A 21,004-nucleotide genomic window follows, 5' to 3' on the forward strand; every position below is an offset into this window, starting at 1 on the left:
TAAAACAAAGGGAATAGAAGAACTCACGGAGGCAGCAAGCATAGGTGGATTTTTCTAAAAAGAGAAGCAAATGGACAGTAACACATGGAGAATGTGGGGCTGATGGAAGTTTTGTTTTAATGGGTGGAATTGAAGAGTTAAAAATTTACATACCCTCCTGCTCCTTCTGCCTCTGTAACTCAGCTTGCTCCTTGCAAAGTCTGAATCACGTAGGTCTCAGAAAGTGGGCACTCACAATACTAGGGTCTGGAGCTTATCTCACCCTTGTCCTGCTCTTTGCAATTGCCCAACCCCAGCAAACGTGCTTAATCATGCCTGTTTGTGTACAAAAACTCCATAACCCCTTTGTTCAGGGCTCAGAGTTTGGAGTGTTAACTCCACTGAGCCCGCTGGCGAAATAAACCTGAGTTCTCCAACTCTCTGAGTGTAGTGCTCGGTTTCTTGAGTACTGGTTTCTGCAACAGAATGATTCTACAGAATATGAACGATGGGGTAGAATTCTCAGAGGGCAATCCCAGAAGTTGACTCGGGATGGGAGCCAGTATAAAACGGCAGGGTTTGTCTTGGAGAGCAGCAGAGCATTGGGGACCATAATTATTCCTCGTTTACTGATGGGGAGATCGTTTTCCAGAAGGCTGCAATGTGGCGAATCGTGGGCTGGAACGGGGACCACTCGTAGAGTGTTCCCTCTCCTTCAATGGAAGCAGAAAACCCCCAAGACTGCAGGAAGTGGGCAGAGCCTACGAGGGTAAGGGAAACAGTGGAAGCAGGCCTAGTGGAAAGAGGGCAGGCCTCTGCCTTTTCAGAATTGCGGTGGGGTGGGAGGCCGAGTCTGGAGCCAGAGAGAGGGTCAGGGTTTGATTGGGCTGAGATCACGGATGGTGACACTGGGCGAGGGGTTTGTGATCGTCCGTACTGGGCCAACGTGAAGGGGCGTACAGCATGCCTGATGTGGGAAGCAGTATGGGCTCGGAATGCAGGGAATCTGCAGGCCCGCAACTTGGGGCCACGGGGAGACCGGAGGAGGGCGGATCCGCTAGACTCCAGGCTGCTGAAAGTCGTAGAGGGGCGTGGCTTCTTGTTTAAAAAAAAAAAAAGGGTGTGCGTGTGTGAGGCTTGCAGCACTAGCCAATGAAAAGCGAGGGAGGGCGGAGCCTGTGCAAGAGGCAGCCAGTAGAGACAGAGCTCTTAGAGGAGGGGCCTGTGTCCCGGAGAGTGGCTAGGGCTCCGCGCATGCGCGGAGGGGAGCCCTGGATCCAAGTGGCCAAAAGGGGCAAGGACATAGGTAATTGGCCCAACCCTTTCAAGTTGTGCGCCTGGTCACGTGACACGTAGGGCGCCGAATTCCTCTGGAGCCAGCGCCATTTCCTATGAATGAAGGTTAAAGTGCCACGAGGGTAGGAGGAGCATCCTGTTACGATCTGACCTTGACTCACGGCCTGGAGTCGGGAGTCAGATTGGAGTCCAGGCCCTCGCTGGAGGGGAGGGGTCCGGCTTCAGGAGAGGGTCATGCACGCTGACTTGGGGGTGTAGTCGTGGGGTGGGCTCACCACTAGGACGAAGATTCGGGTCCTTGATATCAAAGAGAGGCGGGGCTTCCCGCGGACCCATTGAGAAGCAGGTAAATGGGAAGTAATTGGAGGCGTTGTCGCCGCGTTGACTTGTGGTGGCCTAATTTAGTTGGTCGTGGTTATGTAGGGGGCGAGGGGGTTGGGCTAGCGTTGCAAGGGGCGTGGCCTGGGTAGGAGCCTGGAGGTGTAAGGGGCGTGATCGTTTAGGTGTGCGAGACAAGGGGCGTGGACGGGATCTGGGCCGGGAGAGGGGGTGTGCCTTCTGGATAATTTAATTGTCGCGTCCAAGTCCTAGCACTGCCCTTTCTTCTTTAGGTGTCAGCTCATGGAGACCGCGGTGGCTGCCGCCCCAGCTTGGGGCTTCTTCTCCTCTTTTCTGCTCCTGGCCTTTGGGACGCTAGTGGCCGCCTTGCTGGGCGCCGCTCACCGCCTGGGGCTCTTCTATCAGTTGATGCACAAGGTTCGGGGGCATACAGGGGTGGCGGGCCGGGGTCAGTCAAAGGAGTGGACTTCCGTTAGCACCGTTTCTAGCTAACCCATTTCACAGGCGAGGAGAGTGAGGTTCCGATTAATGCAGAGCGACTGACTGATCGGGAAATTCTAGGATCCGGTTGCTATTGCGGAATTGCTTCTGGGACCCTGGACTTTGCCTCTAGGAAGAGGCCACAGGCAAACTACAGCTGCCCGGCACTCCACACCCCGCCCGGCACTCCACACCCCATCTACCCTCTTCCTTAAAGGTCCCCAGTCCTTTTCACAGAGCGATGCTCCCTAACACGGTGGAGTCAGAGTACTGAGGGCAGGCCCCAGAGGATGTGGCTGGCCGTAACAGTTTTGTGAGGGTAGCTGTCTGTTCTGCTCAACGCTTTAGAGCGATTTTCCCAAGTACCCAACAGTTTGTCTTCATTTTCCACAAGCGGAAACTGAGGCTCAGAGAGGGTGTGTGATGACTTGCCTTAGGTGACCTGTTTGGGGAAGAAGTGACCCCACAGACCTGGCTCTGAACTACTTGGCTCCTCGAAGAAAATCACCCTTTTCCAGACCCTTTCCTTTTTTTTTTTTTTAAGTCTTTACTGAATTTGTTACAGTGTTGCTCCTGTTTTATGTTTTGGGTTTTTGGCTACCAGGCATGTGGGATCTTAGCTCCCTGCCCAGGGATTGAACCCACACCCTCTGCATTGGAAGGCGAAGTCTTGACCACCAGGGAAGTCTCCCTCCTAGCCTGGAGCAGCGCCACTATCCCTGTGGACTTGTAAAGATTTAAGACAAAGGCCGGGCTTCCCAGGTGGTGCAGTGATAAGGAACCTGCCTGCCAATGCAGGAGATGTGGATTTGATCCTTAGGTTGGGAAGATCCCCTGGAGAAGGAAATGGCCACCCACTCCAGTATTCTTGCCTGGGGGGTCCTGTGGACAGAGGAGCCTGGCAGGCTGCAGTCCGTGGGGTTGCAAAAGACTCGGACATGACTGAGTGACTGAACAACCACAACAGTGACAAAGGCCTCTGGTTTCTGGTGTACAGGGCTGTGTGGAAGCTGGGGCTGGGAAGCCCCAGCATCGTCTTTGCCACAGGCTGCTCCCGTGCTAGGCACTTGGTGGTTGGCAGCCTATGAGCGGGGCCTGTTCCAGTGGGTGGGAGGGGCCTGGGAGACGAGTCAGCAGTCTCCTGTTGTGGGGCCCTGATACTGGAGGGCGGGCTGTTCTGGAGTCCCAGCTGGTGGCTTCTGGCCAAGCTCCCTTGGGTTCCGTGGATCCACCTTCCCTAACCTCTCTTCCTGCTTGCGCCACAGGTGCCTTGAGAGCACTGATTCTATGGGACTTTGAATCTTGCTCAGGAGTCTTGGTCTTTGTAGTTGTAAAAGGCTATATTGTCGGGAGGCTCTGATAAGATGCCTGGTGTGGCTCAGTGGTAAAGAATCCGTCTGCCAATGCGGGAGACGTGGGTTCAATCCCTGGGTCGGGAAGATCTCCTGGAGAAGGAAGTTAACCCTTTCCGGTGTTTACTGCCTGGGAAATTCCATGGAAAGAGGAACCTGGCGGGCTACAATCCATGCGGGTCGCAAAAGAGTCAGACACGATCTAGCGACTAAACAACAGCAAAGCAACACCAAGCTTCCCCTGCCTCCCACCTTGCCCCTCCCCTACTTCCTGGCGGAGGGGTGTAATTCCTCTGCCCACCTGCCCTGGTGTCCGCACCTTGGTCCTTGACAATCTCACTCCTCCCCTCTCCCGGCCCAGGTGGACACGGCAAGCACCCGGCATGGTGGGGAAAATGTGGCAGCCGTGCTGAAGGCCCACGGTGTGCGCTTCCTTTTCACACTGGTCGGCGGGCACATTTCGCCACTGCTGGTGGCCTGTGAGAAGTTGGGCATCCGCGTGGTGGACACCCGCCACGAAGTCACAGCTGTCTTTGCCGCTGATGCTGTAGCCCGCCTGACCGGTGAGGGCAGAATGGGGAGGGCTGGGGGCTGGTGAGACTGGGATGTCTTTGAGGGGGCAGGGTTTTTATTTTGGCGGGGGGAGGAACGTGGCCGGGAGGGTGGACCCAGCTGAGACAGGCTTTGTGTTCCAGGGACAGTGGGCGTGGCTGCAGTGACGGCCGGTCCCGGCCTCACCAACACAGTGACTGCGGTGAAGAATGCCCAGATAGCCCAGTCCCCAGTCCTGCTCCTGGGTGGGGCTGCCAGCACCCTGCTGCAGGTGCCCTGTCCTGGTGAGGGTGGGGGGCAGGTGGCAGGGACCCCAGGGAGCCTGGAAGTGCTCATGTGTTGACTTCCTAGATTTTTTTCTGTCTCTACTAGAATCGGGGTGCACTCCAGGCAATTGATCAGATAGCCCTGTTCCGGCCGCTCTGCAAGTTTTGTGCTTCTGTGCGGAGAGTGCGGGATATCATCCCCACCCTGAGGGCTGCGATGGCCGCTGCACAGTCGGGCACCCCCGGTAGGTAGTGGGGCGGGGGCTGGGCAGAGGTTCCACCCTGGGACCTGGGAGGCACAGCAAACTGAGCGTTCTCCTTGTCTCCATGCAGGCCCGGTGTTTGTGGAACTGCCTCTGGACGTGCTGTACCCCTACTTCATGGTTCAGAAGGAGATGGTGCCAGCTAAGCCGCCCAAGGGCCTCATGAGTCGAGCGGTCCACTGGTAAGTAGCCCACTCCCTCCCATATTCCTTGGCTTCTCTCACAGATCCCTGCCAGCACCCATCCTTTCTTTGACTCATTCACTGATTTGCACATTAGTTTGAGAGGAGCCAGCCACGGGGAGAGTTTCTCCTCTACCTAGAGTTTCTCCTAGGTAGAGGAAACAGCATATGCAAAGGTCCTGAGGCAGGAATGAAGTTTGTGGGCTGGGAAGCAAAGTGGCCCGTGTGGTGGCAGCAGGTGAGCAAAGGGGAGAAGGGTAGAGGCTGAGCTGAGAGCAGTCAGCAGGAGTGCCTGGGCAGACCTGGGGCTTTGTTTTTTTAAATAAATGGCTGTGGTTTTTTAAATAAAAGGTCTTGAACGTGTTACAGTGTTGCTTCTGCTTTGTGTTTTTTTGGTCTTGAGGCATGTGGGATCTGAACCCCCAGACCAGGGATTGAACCTGTACCCCTGCAAAGTCTTAACCACTGGACTGCCAGGAAAGTCCCTGGGGCTTTGTTTTTAATTTGAGTCCTTTAATTTTAGGACCTTAAGCACTGGCATGGGATACCCTGGTTTGGTTTTTATTTTTATTAATTTGGCTGTGCTGGGTCTTCATTGCTATGCAGGCTTTTCTCCAGTTGTGGTGAATCAGGGCTACTCTCTTCTAGTTGCAGTTTGTGGGCTTCTCATTGCAGCGGCTTCTCTTGTTTGGAGCACCGGCTCTAGAGCATGTGGGGCTCAGTAGTTGCAGCTCCCGGGCTGTAGAGTACAGGCTCAGTAGTTGTGGCACCTGAGCTTAGTTGTCCTAAAGCATGTGGGGTCCTCCCGGGCCAGGGATTGAGGCCGTGTCTTCTGCATTGGCAGGTGGATCCTTTACCACTAAGCCATCATGGAAGCCCTGGTTTGGGTTTTTATTAACGATCCCTGTGGCTCTTGCCAGAGAGTGGACTTTGGGGTCAGGTGGAAGCTGGGAAGCCAGGGAGGTGGTGTGGCAGTCCCTGGGATGAGAGATGATGGTGGCCTGGAATCTAGCTGGTGGCTGTGGAATGCAGAGATGTGGATGGATCTCATATGAGTGTCTGGACCTGCAGCAGGACAGGGTAAGGGGACGGTGGGTCCCTATAGGCCCACAGCATGGGCACAGTTCACTCTGGGGCCTCCTATGGGACTTTTGAGTGGTGAGTAGCCTGGGTGTTGGAGAGAGCAGGGCATCAGGCCTGGCGTGGGATGAGCTTTAAGGTTTTCCTGGAAGAGCTGCAAGTTTCATGAAGGAACGTCTTTCCATTGAGAGGCTAAAAAAGGTTGTAAGTAGGGGCATAGACTGAGCAGAGGTATGTGACAGGGATCACTTCTGGTCACCACTGAGGTGGACCTCGCTGAAACAGGACACAGAAAGGAGAATCAATTCTCCTCCTCTTCCCCCTCTGTCCCTTCCATTTGCCTGTCCTTGCCCCTCTGCCTTCTACTCCCCCTCCAAATATTTAGTGAGTGCCACTATGTGCTGGGTGCCAGGATGGGCATGAACAGGACAGACAGGTCCCTGCTCCCTGGGCATATGAGGAGCACCTGGAAGGCCAGCTCATGGTGTAGCAGGTTAACTCACATGTCTTTTATAATAACCCTTAGAGTTAAGACTCAGGTATTATTCAATCCATTTCACAGATTAGGTAACTGAGACCCAAGGCAGCTGAATGACTTGCATGCAGTTGTCCAGTTTGTTAATGGTGCACTAGGGTTCAGCCTGAAGGAACCTTCAGTGCTTAATTCACACAGCTATGTTCCATCTGTAACGTAGCTGGAGTGAAATGAAAGTCCAGAGAGATGGGTTCAAATCCCAGAACTGCCACTAGCTAGCTGTGAACAAATGATTAAACCTCTCTTTTTTTTTTTCTTCCAGTTTTATTGAGATCTAATTGACATAAACAGCACAGTGTAGGTTTAAGGTGTACAGCATAATGATTTGACTTATGTATATTGTGAGTAAACCTTGCTTGATGTCAGCTTCCTCATCTGCAAGCTGGACAAACATGGCTTTTTCTCTCTAGACTAAGATTTTGTGAAAAATAAAGTGAGATTATTTTGATACTGCAAAGCATATGCTGAAGTAGAAAAGAATTAATCATTATTACCTTAAATAAGAATAGGGCTGAGTCCATAAAAAAGAATGAAATAATGCCATTTGCAGCAACATGGATGGGTCTAGAGATTGTTATGCTGAGTGAAGTAAGTGCGATAGAGATGGAGAAATATCATATGACATCCCTTATATGGGGAATCTAAAAAGAAATGATACAAATGAACTTATTTATGAAATGGAAAGGGACTCACAGACTTAGAGAACAAACTTATGGTTGTCAGTGGGAAAGGATGGGGGAAGGGATAGTTAGGGAGTTAGGGATAGATATGTACATACCGGGCTTCTCAGGTGGTGCTAGTGGTAAAGAACCTGCCTGCCAGTGCAGGAGATGTAAGAGAGTCGGGTTAGATCCCCAGGTCAGGAAGATCTGGATGAAGGGCATGGCAACCCACTCCAGTATTCTTGTCTGGAGAATAACATGGACAGAGGAGCCTGGCATACAGTCCATGGGTTTGCAAAGGAATTGGACACACATGACTTAGTGCCTAGACAACAGCACAGTGTTTTGCAACATGCTTTATATCCTGAGTGGATATACCACTGGACCTTGGGAGAGACGGTCCCTTTTACATCTTACAGAGGAGGAAGCTCAGAAAAGTTAAGTCTCTCAACCAGAGTCACACAGGAAGCAGCAGAGCCAGAACCCAAGCCCACATCTGTCTGACCCAGCGGGTCTGGCCCCTGATTCTGGTGCTCCAGCCTGTGGCCCTTATTTCTCAAGGTCTGTGTTAGGTTGGGGTGGTCACTGGAAGCTTCCAAGGGGAAACAGGCCACTGGGCACTTGGCCGCTGGGGTCTGTGTCCCCAGGCCACTGCTCATCCACCTCTGTTCCTGCCCTTTCCAGTCCCTTTCTGGGCCCTTCTCTTTCAGCTTCTGAAACCCTGGTAATTACTCCTGGTAATGGCCTCTTCCTCTTCTCTTCGCAGGTACCTGGCGAATTCCCTGGCCAACCTCTTTGCAGGAGCTTGGGAGCCTCAGCCTGAGGGGCCTCTGCCCCTGGACATTCCCCAGGCCTCCCCCCAGCAGGTGACTTACCTCTGTTCCCTGGCCAGGGACCCCGCCCCCCTCCAACCTCTGCCACATGCTGAGTGGCTTCTCTCTGAATCAGTATCGGGGCTGTCAACTTGGGGGCCTCCTGGTGACCCGAGGTCAGCTCTTTGAGCCCCCACCTCTTGCCCCAGGTTCAGCGATGTGTGGAGATCTTGAGTCGGGCCAAAAAGCCCCTCATGCTAATTGGGAGCCAGGCCCTGCTGCCTCCGACATCCTCAGACAAGCTTCGGTGAGAAGCCTCCGGCCTGCCCTTATTGTTAGGGTCACATGCCTGGTCCCCTGGTGCCCTGGGAGGACGGGCAGGCCCTGGGCCATACTCACTTCTGTTCTGCCTGGATCCCTAGGGTTGCCGTGGAGACCCTGGGCATCCCTTGCTTCCTGGCGGGGATGGCACGGGGACTGCTGGGCCGCAACCACCCCCTCCATTTCCGGCAGAACCGCAGGGCTGCCCTGAAGAAGGCAGACGTGGTCGTCCTGGCAGGTGGGCCTGGTCCTCCTACCCTCCCTCCCTTTTCGCTCCCTCTAGGTACCTCCCTGCCCATGTGACCTTGCCCCCCTAGTTGGGTACTGGCTGGCACCTAGTCTCATAATCACCCACCCTCCTACCTCTCACCCCTAATTTCTCACCAAGTGCCAGTTGTGTCTGGGACCCAGCTTTACACAGAAGGGCATGGACAGAGAGTGGGCACCTGTGGGGCTGTGTATACAGTACTTGCATATATATGCATTATATAACATTGACACAGCCCGTACACATATCTTCTTACATAAAGTGCTCTGAATCCTGCTAGGCAAATAATAGTTTTATCAGTTAGCAACCGTTGTATAATAACCACCCTAAACGCCATGGCTTACAACGCACTTATTATTTCTCAAGACCCACCCATGAGTTAGTTGACAGTTTTTTTCTCATTTTGGCAGGGCTCATCCTTGAGTCTACATTCAGGGATGTGGGAAGGCAGTGGTTGGGCTGGCTCGTGTACTTGGGGGTTGACTGGCTGCAGGACTGGGCTAGCATGGCCTCGGTTGGGGTAACTGAGTTTTCTCTCTCCCCCTACCTCCTCCTCCATGTTTCTCATCATCCAGCCAAGCAGCCTGGCCTTCTTCACTTGGTGGGTGATGAGAAACATGCAGGGCTTGGGGAACAAGGTTATATCAGAGAGAAGGGTGGAAACTGCAAGGCTGCTGGAGGTCTGGCTTCAGGAACACACGCCATGACTTCTCACACATTCTTACAGGCCAGAGCACCATAGGTCCGGGGGCCAGTCTAGGTTCCAGGAGTGGGTACCTGCAGTCTTATTGCAGGTGGCACTGGCACAGGGAGAGGTGAGGGATGGGGACCTTTCTGCATTCGGGCTACCACAGTGGATTGAGTAAGGTGGCGGGCACCCCCAGGAAACTGGTCCTGGGTCTGCTGAGACCCCGTCCCCTTTCCCCAGGAGCAGTGTGTGACTTCCGCCTGTCCTATGGGCGTGTCCTCAGCCGCAGCAGCAAAATCATTGTTGTCAACCGTGACCGGAAGGAGATGCTGATCAACTCAGACATTTTCTGGAAGCCCCAAGAGGCTGTGCAGGGTGAGCCCCTCCTTTTGTATGTGTCGCTTTTCTTCTGGCCTCTGCTGACAGCTGGCTTGAGCTGGGTGCTGGTGACCAAGGCCTGGATCCTGCCGCAGGGGGCACCCAGTTGGCTGGAGATGCATATTTGACCCTTAGACTGGTAGGTGCTTCTGGATGAACTAAGGGTAGGGTTTTTTTTAGAAATTTTTATTGTGCATAAAATGGTCATTCCCCTTCGTAGGTCAGTTGTTACTACCTCTAAAATTGTTTACTGTAAACCAGAGCTTCCCAGATGGCGCTAGTGATAAACAATCCTCTTGCCAATGCAGGAGATGCAAGAGATGAGGGTTTGATCCTTGGGTTGGGAAGATCCCCTGGAGGAAGAAATGGCACCCCACTCCAGTATTTGTGCCTGGGAGATCCCATGGACAGAGGAGCCTCTCGGTCTACAGTCCATGAGGTCACAAAGACTCAGACCCGACTGAGCACACATGCACATGCACACACAGCATGTGTACCAGGGGGAAGGCCTGGGAATGTGCATGTGATCACGTTTCCTGACTGTACTCTCCCATGTTGCCCGCTGCCCTTAGGGCCTGCCCTGGGGTCTCTCAGTTTTTCTGTCATGGCTCTTCTACCCCTGTTCAGTCCTCTTCCACAGCCTTTCCGTGTCCTGCTTTGCCCATTGTTCCAAGGACGTTGACTCTACCCTGCAGTGTAGGTGAGAGGGAACTTGTGTCGGGCAAAGAAATGGCACCATGTGCATTCATGTTTGGGAAGACCCACTGGAGCAGCTGATGGGCAGCAAGTTGGAGAGGACCACGTAGAGGCAAGGGGGCTGTTAAGGCCAGGACAGCAACCATGAGGCCTGGAGTTGGGATGGGCAGGGAGGAGAAACTCAGCTTCGCTGAGCCTCTGTGTGATCATTTCTGAGATGGAGCTGATGAAAGGTACATCGTCATTGGCTAATTTGGTTGCTCTCCAATACTCTGTGTGCCTGGGTTGTTGAGATGTACTTGGACGATAGAGGTGTGTTTAGTGACATGTTTCAGAGGCAGAATTGACCTGCCTCTGTGTGACCTAGGGTGTGAAGGGGGAGGCAGGAGACAGAGGCAGATATGAGTTTCTAACTCACTTTGTAATTTTTTTATTTTTGGCTGCACCGGGTCTTCATTGCTGCATGGGCTTTTCTCTGGTTGTGGCCAGTGGGGGCTACTCTTTAGTTTCAGTGTGCAGGCTTCTCATTGTGGGGCTTCTCTTGATGTGGAGTACAGGCTCTAGGGTTCCGCTCCTGGGCTCCAGAGCACAGGCTCAATAGTTGTGGTGCATGAGCTTGGTTGCTCAGTGGCATGTGAGATCTTCCCGGACCAGGGATCGAACCTGTGTCTCCTGCATTGGTAGACAGATTCTTTACCACTGAGGCCCCAGGGAAGCCCCGCCAACTCACTTTGGCCTTGCTCTCCCTCTCACCCCTGTTGCCCTAACCCTGGTTCTGGCAGGCTCTGGGGTATTTCACTCATTTTGCCTTAGGCCATCTCCACCCCCACCTTCCCCGCTACCTGCTTCCTTGCTTCAGATGCCTGTTGGCTTCCTGCTGCCTTTGGGTCTCTGGTGGTTAAAGGGTAGGAGGTGGCCTTCTCCCCACAGCTATGCCCTCTTCCTTCCCCAGGAGATGTGGGCTCCTTCGTGGTGAAGCTGGTGGAGGGCCTCCGGGGTCAGATGTGGGCCTCAGACTGGGCAGAGGAGCTTCGGCAAGCCGACCAACAGAAGGAGCAGGCCTTTCGGTGGGGGCTGGGTAGAGTGGACTTGGTGGGTCATGGGTTCCTGGCGGGCTAGGCTGCTGGCTCTGCTGACCTGCCTTGCTCCGTCACAGGGAGAAGGCACTGATGCCCGTAGCCCAGCATCTTAACCCGGTGCGGGTCCTGCAGCTGGTGGAGGACACTCTGCCTGACAACTCCATCCTGGTGGTTGATGGCGGGGACTTCGTGGGCACAGCTGCCTACCTGGTGCAGCCCCGTGGGCCCTTGCGTTGGCTTGATCCTGGTAAGGGAAGACCTATACCTGGGGCAGCTTGCACTCCTCTGGGCCTCTTTACACCTGCTCTTGGTTCTCCTAGGGGCCTTTGGGACTCTGGGGGTTGGTGCCGGATTTGCACTTGGGGCCAAACTGTGTCGGCCGGATGCGGAGGTGAGTCAGAGTGTGCTGGGTGCGGGAGGCTTGCTGCTTTCTGGGCCGTAAGCCAGCCCAACCATCCTTGGTACCCTCCTCAGGTCTGGTGCTTGTTTGGGGATGGAGCGTTTGGCTATAGCCTCATCGAATTTGACACCTTCGTCAGACACAAGGTGACCGGGCGGGCTGGCCTAAGGGAAGCTCAGAGCCTGGGATTCTGGGAGATATCCTCAGGGGTGGACTGGGGAGGGAGCTCCTTATCTGGCAGAGGTCCTGTCCCTGCCTCTCACCTGCCACTGGCCAAGCCTTGGGACTGAAGGCCTTGGCTTGGCCTCCTCTCCCTCCCTGCAGATCCCAGTGATGGCCTTGATAGGAAATGATGCTGGCTGGACCCAGATTTCCAGGGAGCAGGTGCCCTCTCTGGGCAGCAATGTGGCCTGTGGCTTGGCTTACACTGGTGAGAGGGGCCTGGATGGGTGGGGAGGGGGAATGCCATTTCAGGGTCAGCTGAACGTGTATTCCTCTCCTGGGCTACCTGCATGGGGAGCTGGGTTTCTGCCACCATTCTGACTTGCCCTCCCGTTTCAGATTATCACAAGGCAGCCCAGGGACTGGGGGCCCAGGGCTTGCTGCTGTCACGTGAGAATGAGGATCAGGTGGTCAAGGTGCTGCGTGACGCCCAGCAGTGGTGCCAGGATGGCCACCCGGTTGTGGTCAACATTCTCATCGGGAGGACGGACTTCCGGGACGGCTCCATCGCCATGTAGGGCCTCACGGGTCAGTGCTCTTGACTCTCTTCCCACCTCTGGACTGTGCCTAGCTGGCTTGGAGTTTTATCCTTGCCTGCCCTGGGCCTAAGCCATGAGGCCCAGTGACCCTGCAATCTTCCCTGAGGACAGGGAGGGGCTGGACGGAGTCAGAGCTAAGAGAGGCTCTGACAGCCCTGGGGAGTCCTTGGGTCTATTTGTGAGCTCAACTGTGTCCTTTCTCCCCTCCTCACTTGTTGTTCAGTCGCTAAGTCGTGTCCAGCTCTTCGCGACTCCATGGACTGCAGCACGCCAGGCTCCTTCATCCCTCCACTATCTCCCAGAGTGTGCTCAAATTCATGTCCATTAAGTCGGTGATGCTATCTTAACCATCTCATCCTCTGCTGCCTCCTTCTCCTTTTGCCATCGGTCTTTCCCAGCATCAGGGCCTTTTCCAATGAATTGGCTCTTTTGCATTAGGTGGCCAAAGTATTGCAGCTTCCTGTCTCACACACTGAATAAACCACGTCAGCTCCGTGGGGGCCCAAGTACTCATCCCAGAACCTGTGCATATTGATTTATTGTCCACAAAGATGGAAGTGAGGGAAAGAGGGGGGAGACAGGAGGGGACCCTACTCTCCCACTGGAACTTGGGGGCTCACTGAGGCACCATTACTGGGGATTTCAGGGTGCCTGGGCACTGCAAACTCTTCCCCCCACCCCCTCTGTGGTCCCTGAAAGAGCCCCACATACCCACTCTAGACACGTCCATACACATTACTCCTCACACACAGGCACACACGCAGGGAGGCAATAAATATGTTCCGTACCAAAGTGCCCCCAGCCTGACACTTCAGGTGGGGCCCCTCCAAAAGGGAGGTCTTATAAGTGCTTAATTTCTTCAGGAATGGGGAGGAAGAATTGGGGAGGGGAAGGGCCAGACTCTTGCTATCTACTTTTGCTGGTTTGAGGCAATTATGAGGTTTTCCCTGGAAAAGAGGGTGGCGAAACCACTTGTTTTCCTATAAGCCCCAGGCTGCTCCTATCTATCCAGAGCCCAGGAGAGGGGCTCCCCCGACACCCTGCCTCAAACAGCACTTCTTCATAGTCCTTGGGCCCACTGAGGGAGAAGCAGAGTGCAGTGCTCAAAGCTAATACTGATTTGGTTGGCAGCAGCAAGGACTGACTGGGAGGGTGTCTCACCATCTCAGGGTGATGCTCACAGTAACTGGTGTTTCCCTGGCTAAAGATGGCGGCCCTGCAAGCAGAACTGCCTTTTGGTAGCCAGGAGAGAAGCCCTTGGTACTCAAGAAAAGATGGCCACAATAGCTGGTCCCTAAAGTCCCCCATGCCCGGCCGTCGCAACCAGTGTCCAAATACTGAGTACTGGAAATAGGGAATGATTCTCAGCAAAGGATCGGCTGGTCGCTAGGCAATTCCCCAGTAACCAGGAGTTAGGCCTGAGCTACAGGTCTGGTCCTCCCTAGGTCGTTAGGGCACCGCCTTAGCAACCAGGAGCCTGGCCTTAGTAATTGGGGTCCAGCCCCGCCCGGCTCAGAGACACACGTTGATCTGCTTGGAGAGCTCTCTCTCCAGGTCCAGGATGAGGGCATCAAAGTCTTTGAGGTTCAGGTGCGGGTTGAAGGGCGCTTCGAAGTCGTCTTCAAAATCGGTGGCGCCAGTCGGCTCTCCAACCTCGTCGTCCTCATCTTCACTGTCGCTGCCCGTCACGTGGTCGTAGTCTGGCCCGGAGAGGAAGTCCCGCCCACAGGGCAGGAAGTCCCGCCCGCAAACACTCCAGTCACCCGCGTAGCGGTTGCTCGGGGGGCTTTCGGGACCGCCCCGGCCGCGGGGCCGAGTCACCACTTCGGGGCTCGCTAGCGGCAAGTGCAGCGATGGCTGTCGTTTGGGCCGCAGGTACGGGACGAGCTCCGGAGGCTCTGGGGGCCTGCGGGGATCTGCAGTGGGAGAGGGAGGGCTTGGGTGACGTCACGTCCAGAGGCGACACCTAGGCCTCTGATTGGCTGTTTAGGTAATCACGCCCCTTACTGGCCTGTCGAAAGGCAAGGCCTTCGACCGGATCGGGATTTCACTGGCTGAGCTAGTACTGGTTGCTCAGGCAACTAGGTACTGGTTTTCACTCTGACGAGGGGGCGTGCCTCGCCTGAAGCCCAAGACTCTTAACTGGCCGCCAGAGAAAGCATCGTCTGGGATACCAGGCTCGTTTCCGCGGCGCGGGGGCGGGGGCCAGCTCACCTGGCCAGGCTTGCAGCAGGTAGTGCAGCACCTCGATATGGCGCTTGAAGTCCACCGCATTCGAGAGACCCGGGCCAGAGCTGCGGATGCGGGGCCTGGCGGGTGCCTGGCGCGCTGGCAGCAGCACGGGACCGAAGCAAACGGCCAGGTTCTGCGGAGTCATGCGGTTGTGGGCGTGGAAGGAGGAGACAAGGCGCAGGTGGTCCAGGAGAAGCGTCAATGTAGCCTGAGAGAAGAGGGTTGGGCGAGTACGAGATGGGCAAAGTCGGTCCCCTGTCGCACTCAAGGCAGACTAAGGCGGTTCAGAATGGGGAAACTGAGATTCAGTCTCATAGCTGGGAGATGATCCTGCCAGAACTTAGCTATTAGTATTATGCTCCCGTTTTGCTGGAGGGAAGACTGAGGCCAAAGGTAACAACTTTGAAATGGCAGAACTTGGGCTTGAACCTTCTCCTCTGTGTGTTAGGCAGGGCTGGTAGTAATCCCATTTTACAGATGAGGATATTGAGGTACAGAGGCAGGATCCCACAGCCAGGAACCTCCCTTACGGTAGGTTGACAGACCTCTGTTGAGTCTGTTAATTTCGATACATCCTGCCTGTGAAACCTGAGGCAACTCACTCAACTGCCCTGGGCCTTGGCTTCCATTATCTATAAAGTGGGGACACTAACAGCACTAGGAGTGTGATGGTGCCACACATTCATGGCCATCACCAGCCCAGGCATGGGAGAAACATTCTGCTGATGTCAGTTCACTCCCTGTCCTGCCCACTGTCCCCACCCCCCAGGCCCAACTCACCCTCTCCACATCTGGTAGGCAGCTGAGGAGCTCACGGGTGCCCTCAGTGCTGGATGGAGCCCTGCTTGGGGGCCCTAGGGCCATGGCCTCCAGCACCACCTGATAGAGGGGCTGGGTGATGAGTGGGGTAGGCAGCTCCCGAAGATAATCCTTGAGGATGCCTGTGGATATAGGGCCCACACTAGTTAGGGCACCCCTGAGTTCTGAGGCTGGAACTTCAGCAGGGGCTGGGAGGGGGGCAAGAGGAGGAGGACAGGTGCAGGAAGGTAAAAACAAGGCCAACAGAAGGGGTGAAGTCCTAGAGGGACCACAGGGACTGCCTTGAGTTGAGGGTTGACTGGGGAGCAGGCAGGAGAGCAAAGGGGCAAGCTGACCGGTGATGACATTGATATCAGGGTACAGGTCCTCAGAGAGGCAGACAGCTGCACTGTCTCGCTCAAAGGCATCGCGAAGCTCTTTCTTCACGGCTGCCGAGCCGCACAGACGGTATAGCCCCACCACCTGGGGGTAGGAGCAGAGAGGTGTCTTTTTTGTCAGAGTACAGACTGATGTGGGCCCTATGGGGTGAGGGCCAGAGGCCTGGATCCAGGTGGCAATGGGCTGAGAGGTTGGGGGCTGGCTGAAACTTCACTGGCTGCCTTTCTGTTCTTCTGACACCTGTCATGGGGGACCCCATCTGGCTGCTTGGACAACCCAGCCCTGTAAACCCTCCAAATTACTTGTCCTGGCACCCACCTCCTTTGACTCAGGAAACCTTGACTCCTTTTCAGCTTACTTGTCACCTCCTCTGGAAAGCCTTCCCTGTCCTAACCAGCAGGTCAGGTCCTGCTTTAAGTTGTCCCAGCTTCTTCACTCTTATCCCAGCCTGTTTCTTATATGTGATTTATTAGTCATGTCTTTCGGAGAAGGCAATGGCACCCCACTCCAGTACTCTTGCCTGGAAAATCCCATGGATGGAGGAGCCTGGTAGGTTGCAGTCCATGGGGTCGCTGAGGGTCAGACACGACTGAGCGACTTCACTTTCACTTTTCACTTTCATGCATTGGAGAAGGAAATGGCAACCCACTCCAGTGTTCTTGCCTGGAGAATCCCATGGATGGGGGAGCCTGCTGGGCTCCCGTCTACAGGGTCGTACAGAGTTGGACACGACTGAAGTGACTTAGCAGTAGCAGTAGCAGTCATGTCTTTTCCCCCACCAGACTCTGAGCTCCAAAAGGGCTGGGATCCTATGTTATCTAATGAACAGAGGACCCATGAGTTCTGGGCTAGATGCTAGGATCTGGGGGTGTGTAGGGAGCTCCTGCCCTTGTCTAGGCTGGGATTGGAGCTAAGAGTTCCCCAGGTGGGGTAGGGGGAAGCCCAGCCTCCATACCCTGGGTATTCTGGGGAGTGGTTCTGAGGTCTGGGGGCTAGCTAGGGTGGGGTGAGGGACTTACCCGCAGCCCTCGGCGCTCGATCTGCGCAACACACTTCTGAATAATGAGAGGCACCTGGCCAGGGGACTGCTCACGCTCCACCAGCAGGGGCAAGGGCAGCCCAAAGACTCGGGGCTCAGCTGTGCTGGGTGATTCTTGTTGCTCCGACAGGGTCAGCTTGGCATACAGCAGCCCTTGGGGCTCGAGGCGCACAGCCAGCTGCTGGGCCTGGCACCCTAAAGACACAAGGGGGACTTCCTGAGTGGGGTCTTCCCCCATCACTTCCTGTGCCCTGTCCCCTAGGCCAAGCTACGTCCCCACCCTGGGCACTCTAGAGGAAGGAGGGAGCTGGGAGCCGAGTCCTGTGCCCTCCCCGCCCCCTCCGAGACCATGCACCCTACCTCGGAAAACCGTGGGCAGCAGCACAGTGCCTTGGGCGCAGGGCCGGTGCCGCCGGACACCGGGGTCCCAGGCCAGCACCAGGGCCCGCAGCAGCCGGGCTGCCTCGAGTTCCAGGTGAAAGGTGTGGTCCAGCCGCAGGAAGTCTGGCCCCCCACGCAGCGGCCCGGTTCGGGCCCGGGCCACCCCATCCACCTGCAGCAGGCAGCAGAGGTCTCGCGGAGTGGCCCCAGGCGCCGGCCGCAGCCCCCCCAGCCCGTACAGGTGCAGGCTGAGGCGGCCCCAGAGCGCAGCCGGGGGCGGCCGGGCGGAGGGGCCCACCTCATAGGGGCGGAAGGCAGTGGGTGACGGAGGCCCCGCGGGGCGCTCAGGAGAGTCGCCATCACTGAGGTAACCCGCCCTCGGGCCGCGTGCGCCCTCAGCTACTGCTGTCCGCCCTGGGGTCCCCACGCTGCTGTCCAGGTGGTAACGACTAATGACCGAGCCCTCGGGGGCGGCCCGCTCGCGCTCTCGGCTCGTCCGGGTGCTCCGCAGACTCAGTCGGCGCCGCAGCTCAGGCAGCTTCTTCATCTTCATTGAGAGGCGCCTGGCTGGGCCGGGGGACTTGGTGCGGGAGGCTTTGGTTGGGGGGCTGGCAGGGGCTGTGCCTGTGAAGACAGCAGACCTCAGGGTCCAGAATTCTGGGCTTGGGATGGGGGTGATTATGCTTGTAGTCACCTTGCAGGCCCCAGGGTGGGAGGCTTGTGCTCACCTGGAGAGGCCGGGCTGTCTGCCTCAGCTGAGCCTGGCTGTGGGCCTGGGAGCTCCGGTGCTGGGAGTCTGGGGTCCTCCTCTGGGATGGGGTTGTACCAGATCTCACCAGCAGGCTCCCCACTGCCAGGTGCCCCCGGCCCCAGAGTGGCCTCCTCTGGTGGCTTGGCCCCGCCCAGCACCCAGCGGCGGCTGCTGGGCTCCAGGCTCTGCAGGTAGGCACCGTGAGCGGGGCTCCGAGATGCCTCAGGGCTGGGGGGCCCCTCCGCTCCAGCCTGGGGTCCTTCTGGGGCCTGGGGCTCTGGGGGACTGGGCTCCGGGCGCTGGGCTGGTCGGCCTGGCAGAGAGCAAGGGGAGTGAGATGCAGCCTCCCACTGCCCCCAGAGCAGCCCCAGCCCAGGGCTCTTCCCCTATGGGACATGGGTTGCACTCAGCCTGTACACTCCCCACATTCATTTGGAATGGGTGGCTGCAGGCTGGCAATCTCACCTGCTACCAGCTCCCTGCCCACAGCTCCCTGCCCTAGTGTCCCAAACAGGACTCGGTCCGTCTGCCCTCCAGCCTCAGAGGTCCAGAGAGGTTTCTCCGGGCCTGGGCCTTGTATTCCCCACTCTACGTCCCCATGCCTCTCTTTAATGCTGGCGTGGAGCCCCGTGCTTGTGCCTTCTCAGTGGGTGGCTTCGGGGAAACCACTTGCCATCTGAGCCTCACTGTGATCTCAGCATGAGAGCGCTTCCTAGGCACTCATATCTCAGGCACACACACAGCCCATGGTGGATGCTGGCTAGCTTGCTTAGAAGACCAGAGCAGGCATGACAGTGAGTGTGTGGCTGCCAGGTTCTTTACCCGTAGCATGTCACTCCCCACCCTGCTGCTTTTCTTTCCAAATCTTGCCCCAATCCTGGAGCTGACCGTGTGTTTTAGCCCAGACAGACCCCAACAGTTTTGCTTTCGGAACCACCCCCCTCCCACCCCGTCCCACTCCCCTGCCCCGCCGCTGCTCCATCCTCCCCTTTGACATCCTGGGCTGTTTCCTGTGTGTGTTTGTGCGTGGGCACCCCTGTCCCTTCTCTCTGCCCTGGGAACCCTGGGAATCTCTGGGAAGACCGCTGAGGGGAAGTCAGATCCATGAAGTCCTCTGGCCTTCCCTCCTTTAACCCCTTCCTTTCCGGGACTTCCTGTCCCACGCAGCTCCCATGTCTTTAAGGTCTTCCATGCCGACTCCCTCCTCTGGTCATCTCATACTTCCACTCCCCGAGTCTCTCTGGGCTCTCATTTAGTAGCGTAGTCCACAGAGCTGTTAAGTCGCTTCACTGGCACTGGGTAAATCACCCAAACTGCTCCGTGCCTCAGTTTCCCCACCTGTATAGGGGGCAGTTTCCTGCGGCTGCCTAAGGTGGGTGTAGCTGCAGTTACCGGCTAGTAGGTAAGAGGGGACTGGGAGGTGGCCCCCACGATCGACGCACAGCCTCTCTCTCCTCTGCAGGGTGTACGCCCCCGTCTCCCATCCCTGGTCTCTAGGGCACAGGGTGTCGCCAGCCTGGCCTGACTAAGCCCAAGTTTCTCAGCCTCCCAGCTCCTCCTCCCCACCACTCTCCAGGCGCTCAGCCTCGGCCCCATTTCCTGTCAGGGGTGAGGCCCCCTCCCGGGCCTCCCGAGGAGCCCGCAGCGCTGGCATCCCTGGTCAAGCGCACATAACGGTCCGCGCCCCCTCTCCCCCCCGGCCCGTTACTTTCACGACCCTTGCCTGCCCCCGCCCCCAACCCCGACCCGCCGGGGGTTTCCGCGGGGCTTCTCCTGTCCCCTCAGCGGTCCCTCTTTGGGGCCCTGGGACCCTCTTCCAAGCCGGGCGGGGTTCGGGGCCCCTTCTTCCCCACCTCCCTCTCTCTCACCGCGCTCCTTCGCGTCCGACTTTTTCCGGGGAAGTTTCTCCCGGCCCCGAAGGCGGGAGAAGGTCTTCCTGAGCAGCGGCTCGGCCATGCTGGGGCCCGGGCCGGGCTGAGTGCGCGCCCCGGGCTCCGGCCGCGCCGCCCCCCGCCCCGCCCGGTCTCCCCGCCCGCCCCCCGCCCCGCGCCAGCAGGAAGCGCATTCCGGGAATGCTTGGCCCAAACTTTTTTTTTTTTGCCCTTCCCGCGGCCTGAGCGAGCGATGCTGGGAGTTGTAGTCAATCGCCAGGGCCGGGCGGGGGACCTGTCACTGGCTGTTGTCTTTCCTCTTACCCACCCTCCATTAGTGACCGCATACAGCAGGTTCTCTTGAGTTTACTTCCAAAAGGCGTCCTGCACAAATCCACAGATCTCTTCTCTTTCCTCCCATCCACTGCTCCAGCCTGGTGCAAGCCCTGGCATCGTTTATTTTGACAACATCCCCTCTTCCCTTAGTTTCCCCGGATGCCACTCTCTTGCCTTCCTCCTCCATCCAGTTCTCCACTCCTCTCTCTCCCCAAGTCCAGTTACTACTGCTCTTTAACAAACCACCCCAAAGCTTAGTGGTTGTAAATCAGCCGTGCTATGATGCTCACAGATGTTGTGGGCTAAGGATTGGGGCAGGACAGAGCTGACATTGGTTGTCTCTACTCTTTTGTTGGAAAGATTTCAAGGTTTGGGGTGACTCAACAAACGAAGGGCCAGGATCATCTGGAGGCGTGTTCACTTACAGAACTTGCAGTTGATGCCAGGTGTGTGCTGGGACTGCCGCAGGAGCTGTGGCACCTCCACAAGCCTCTTGCCAACAAAGGTCTGTACAGTCAAATGTGTGGTTTTTCTAGTAGTCATATATGGATGTGAGAGTTGGACTGTAAAGAAGGCTGAGTGCAGAAGAAATGAGGCTTTCAAATTGTGCTAGAGAAGACTCTTGAGAGTCCTTTGGACAGCAAGGAGACCAAACCAGTCAATCCTAAAGGAAATCAAGCCTGACTATTCATTGGAAGGACTGTCATCGAAGCCCCAATACTTTGGCCACATGATGTAAAGAGCTGACTCATTGGAAAAGACCCCGATGCTGAGATAGACTGAAGCAAAAGGAGAAGAGGGTGGCAGA

The 21,004-nt window shown here is 56.4% G+C and overlaps 2 protein-coding genes across 6 annotated transcripts; one reads left to right on the top strand and one right to left on the bottom strand.

Annotated features, from left to right (window-relative positions):
• Positions 1-1,228: 1,228 nt before the first annotated feature.
• Positions 1,229-12,910, top strand: ILVBL (ilvB acetolactate synthase like). 4 transcript variants are annotated; one of them, XM_005208495.5, is made up of 17 exons: positions 1,229-1,285; positions 1,887-2,031; positions 3,808-4,009; positions 4,142-4,269; positions 4,371-4,509; positions 4,598-4,709; positions 7,753-7,852; positions 8,008-8,105; positions 8,221-8,357; positions 9,316-9,450; positions 11,102-11,216; positions 11,306-11,475; positions 11,549-11,619; positions 11,703-11,774; positions 11,953-12,058; positions 12,190-12,378; positions 12,613-12,910. In XM_005208495.5, the coding sequence occupies exons 2-16, from the start codon at positions 1,897-1,899 to the stop codon at positions 12,366-12,368; spliced, it is 1,899 nt and encodes a 632-aa protein (XP_005208552.1). In that variant the 5' UTR covers positions 1,229-1,285; positions 1,887-1,896; the 3' UTR covers positions 12,369-12,378; positions 12,613-12,910. The 4 variants fall into 4 exon arrangements, with proteins under 4 accessions (XP_005208552.1, NP_001015535.2, XP_005208550.1 ...); NM_001015535.2 differs by having other exon boundaries at positions 1,234-1,621; XM_005208493.4 differs by lacking the exon at positions 1,229-1,285 and adding an exon at positions 1,352-1,397.
• Positions 12,910-19,978, bottom strand: SYDE1 (synapse defective Rho GTPase homolog 1). 2 transcript variants are annotated; one of them, XM_024994839.2, is made up of 9 exons: positions 19,858-19,978; positions 17,967-18,302; positions 17,537-17,862; positions 17,218-17,410; positions 16,838-17,052; positions 15,776-15,902; positions 15,402-15,562; positions 14,604-14,829; positions 12,910-14,305 (listed from the first exon to the last, which is right to left on the bottom strand). In XM_024994839.2, the coding sequence occupies exons 1-9, from the start codon at positions 19,943-19,945 to the stop codon at positions 13,902-13,904; spliced, it is 2,076 nt and encodes a 691-aa protein (XP_024850607.1). In that variant the 5' UTR covers positions 19,946-19,978; the 3' UTR covers positions 12,910-13,901. The 2 variants fall into 2 exon arrangements, with proteins under 2 accessions (XP_024850607.1, XP_024850606.1); XM_024994838.2 differs by having other exon boundaries at positions 17,218-17,862.
• Positions 19,979-21,004: the final 1,026 nt, after the last annotated feature.

The sequence above is a fragment of the Bos taurus genome, chromosome 7 (genome assembly GCF_002263795.3).
Source record: "Bos taurus isolate L1 Dominette 01449 registration number 42190680 breed Hereford chromosome 7, ARS-UCD2.0, whole genome shotgun sequence".
NCBI lineage: Eukaryota > Metazoa > Chordata > Mammalia > Artiodactyla > Bovidae > Bos > Bos taurus.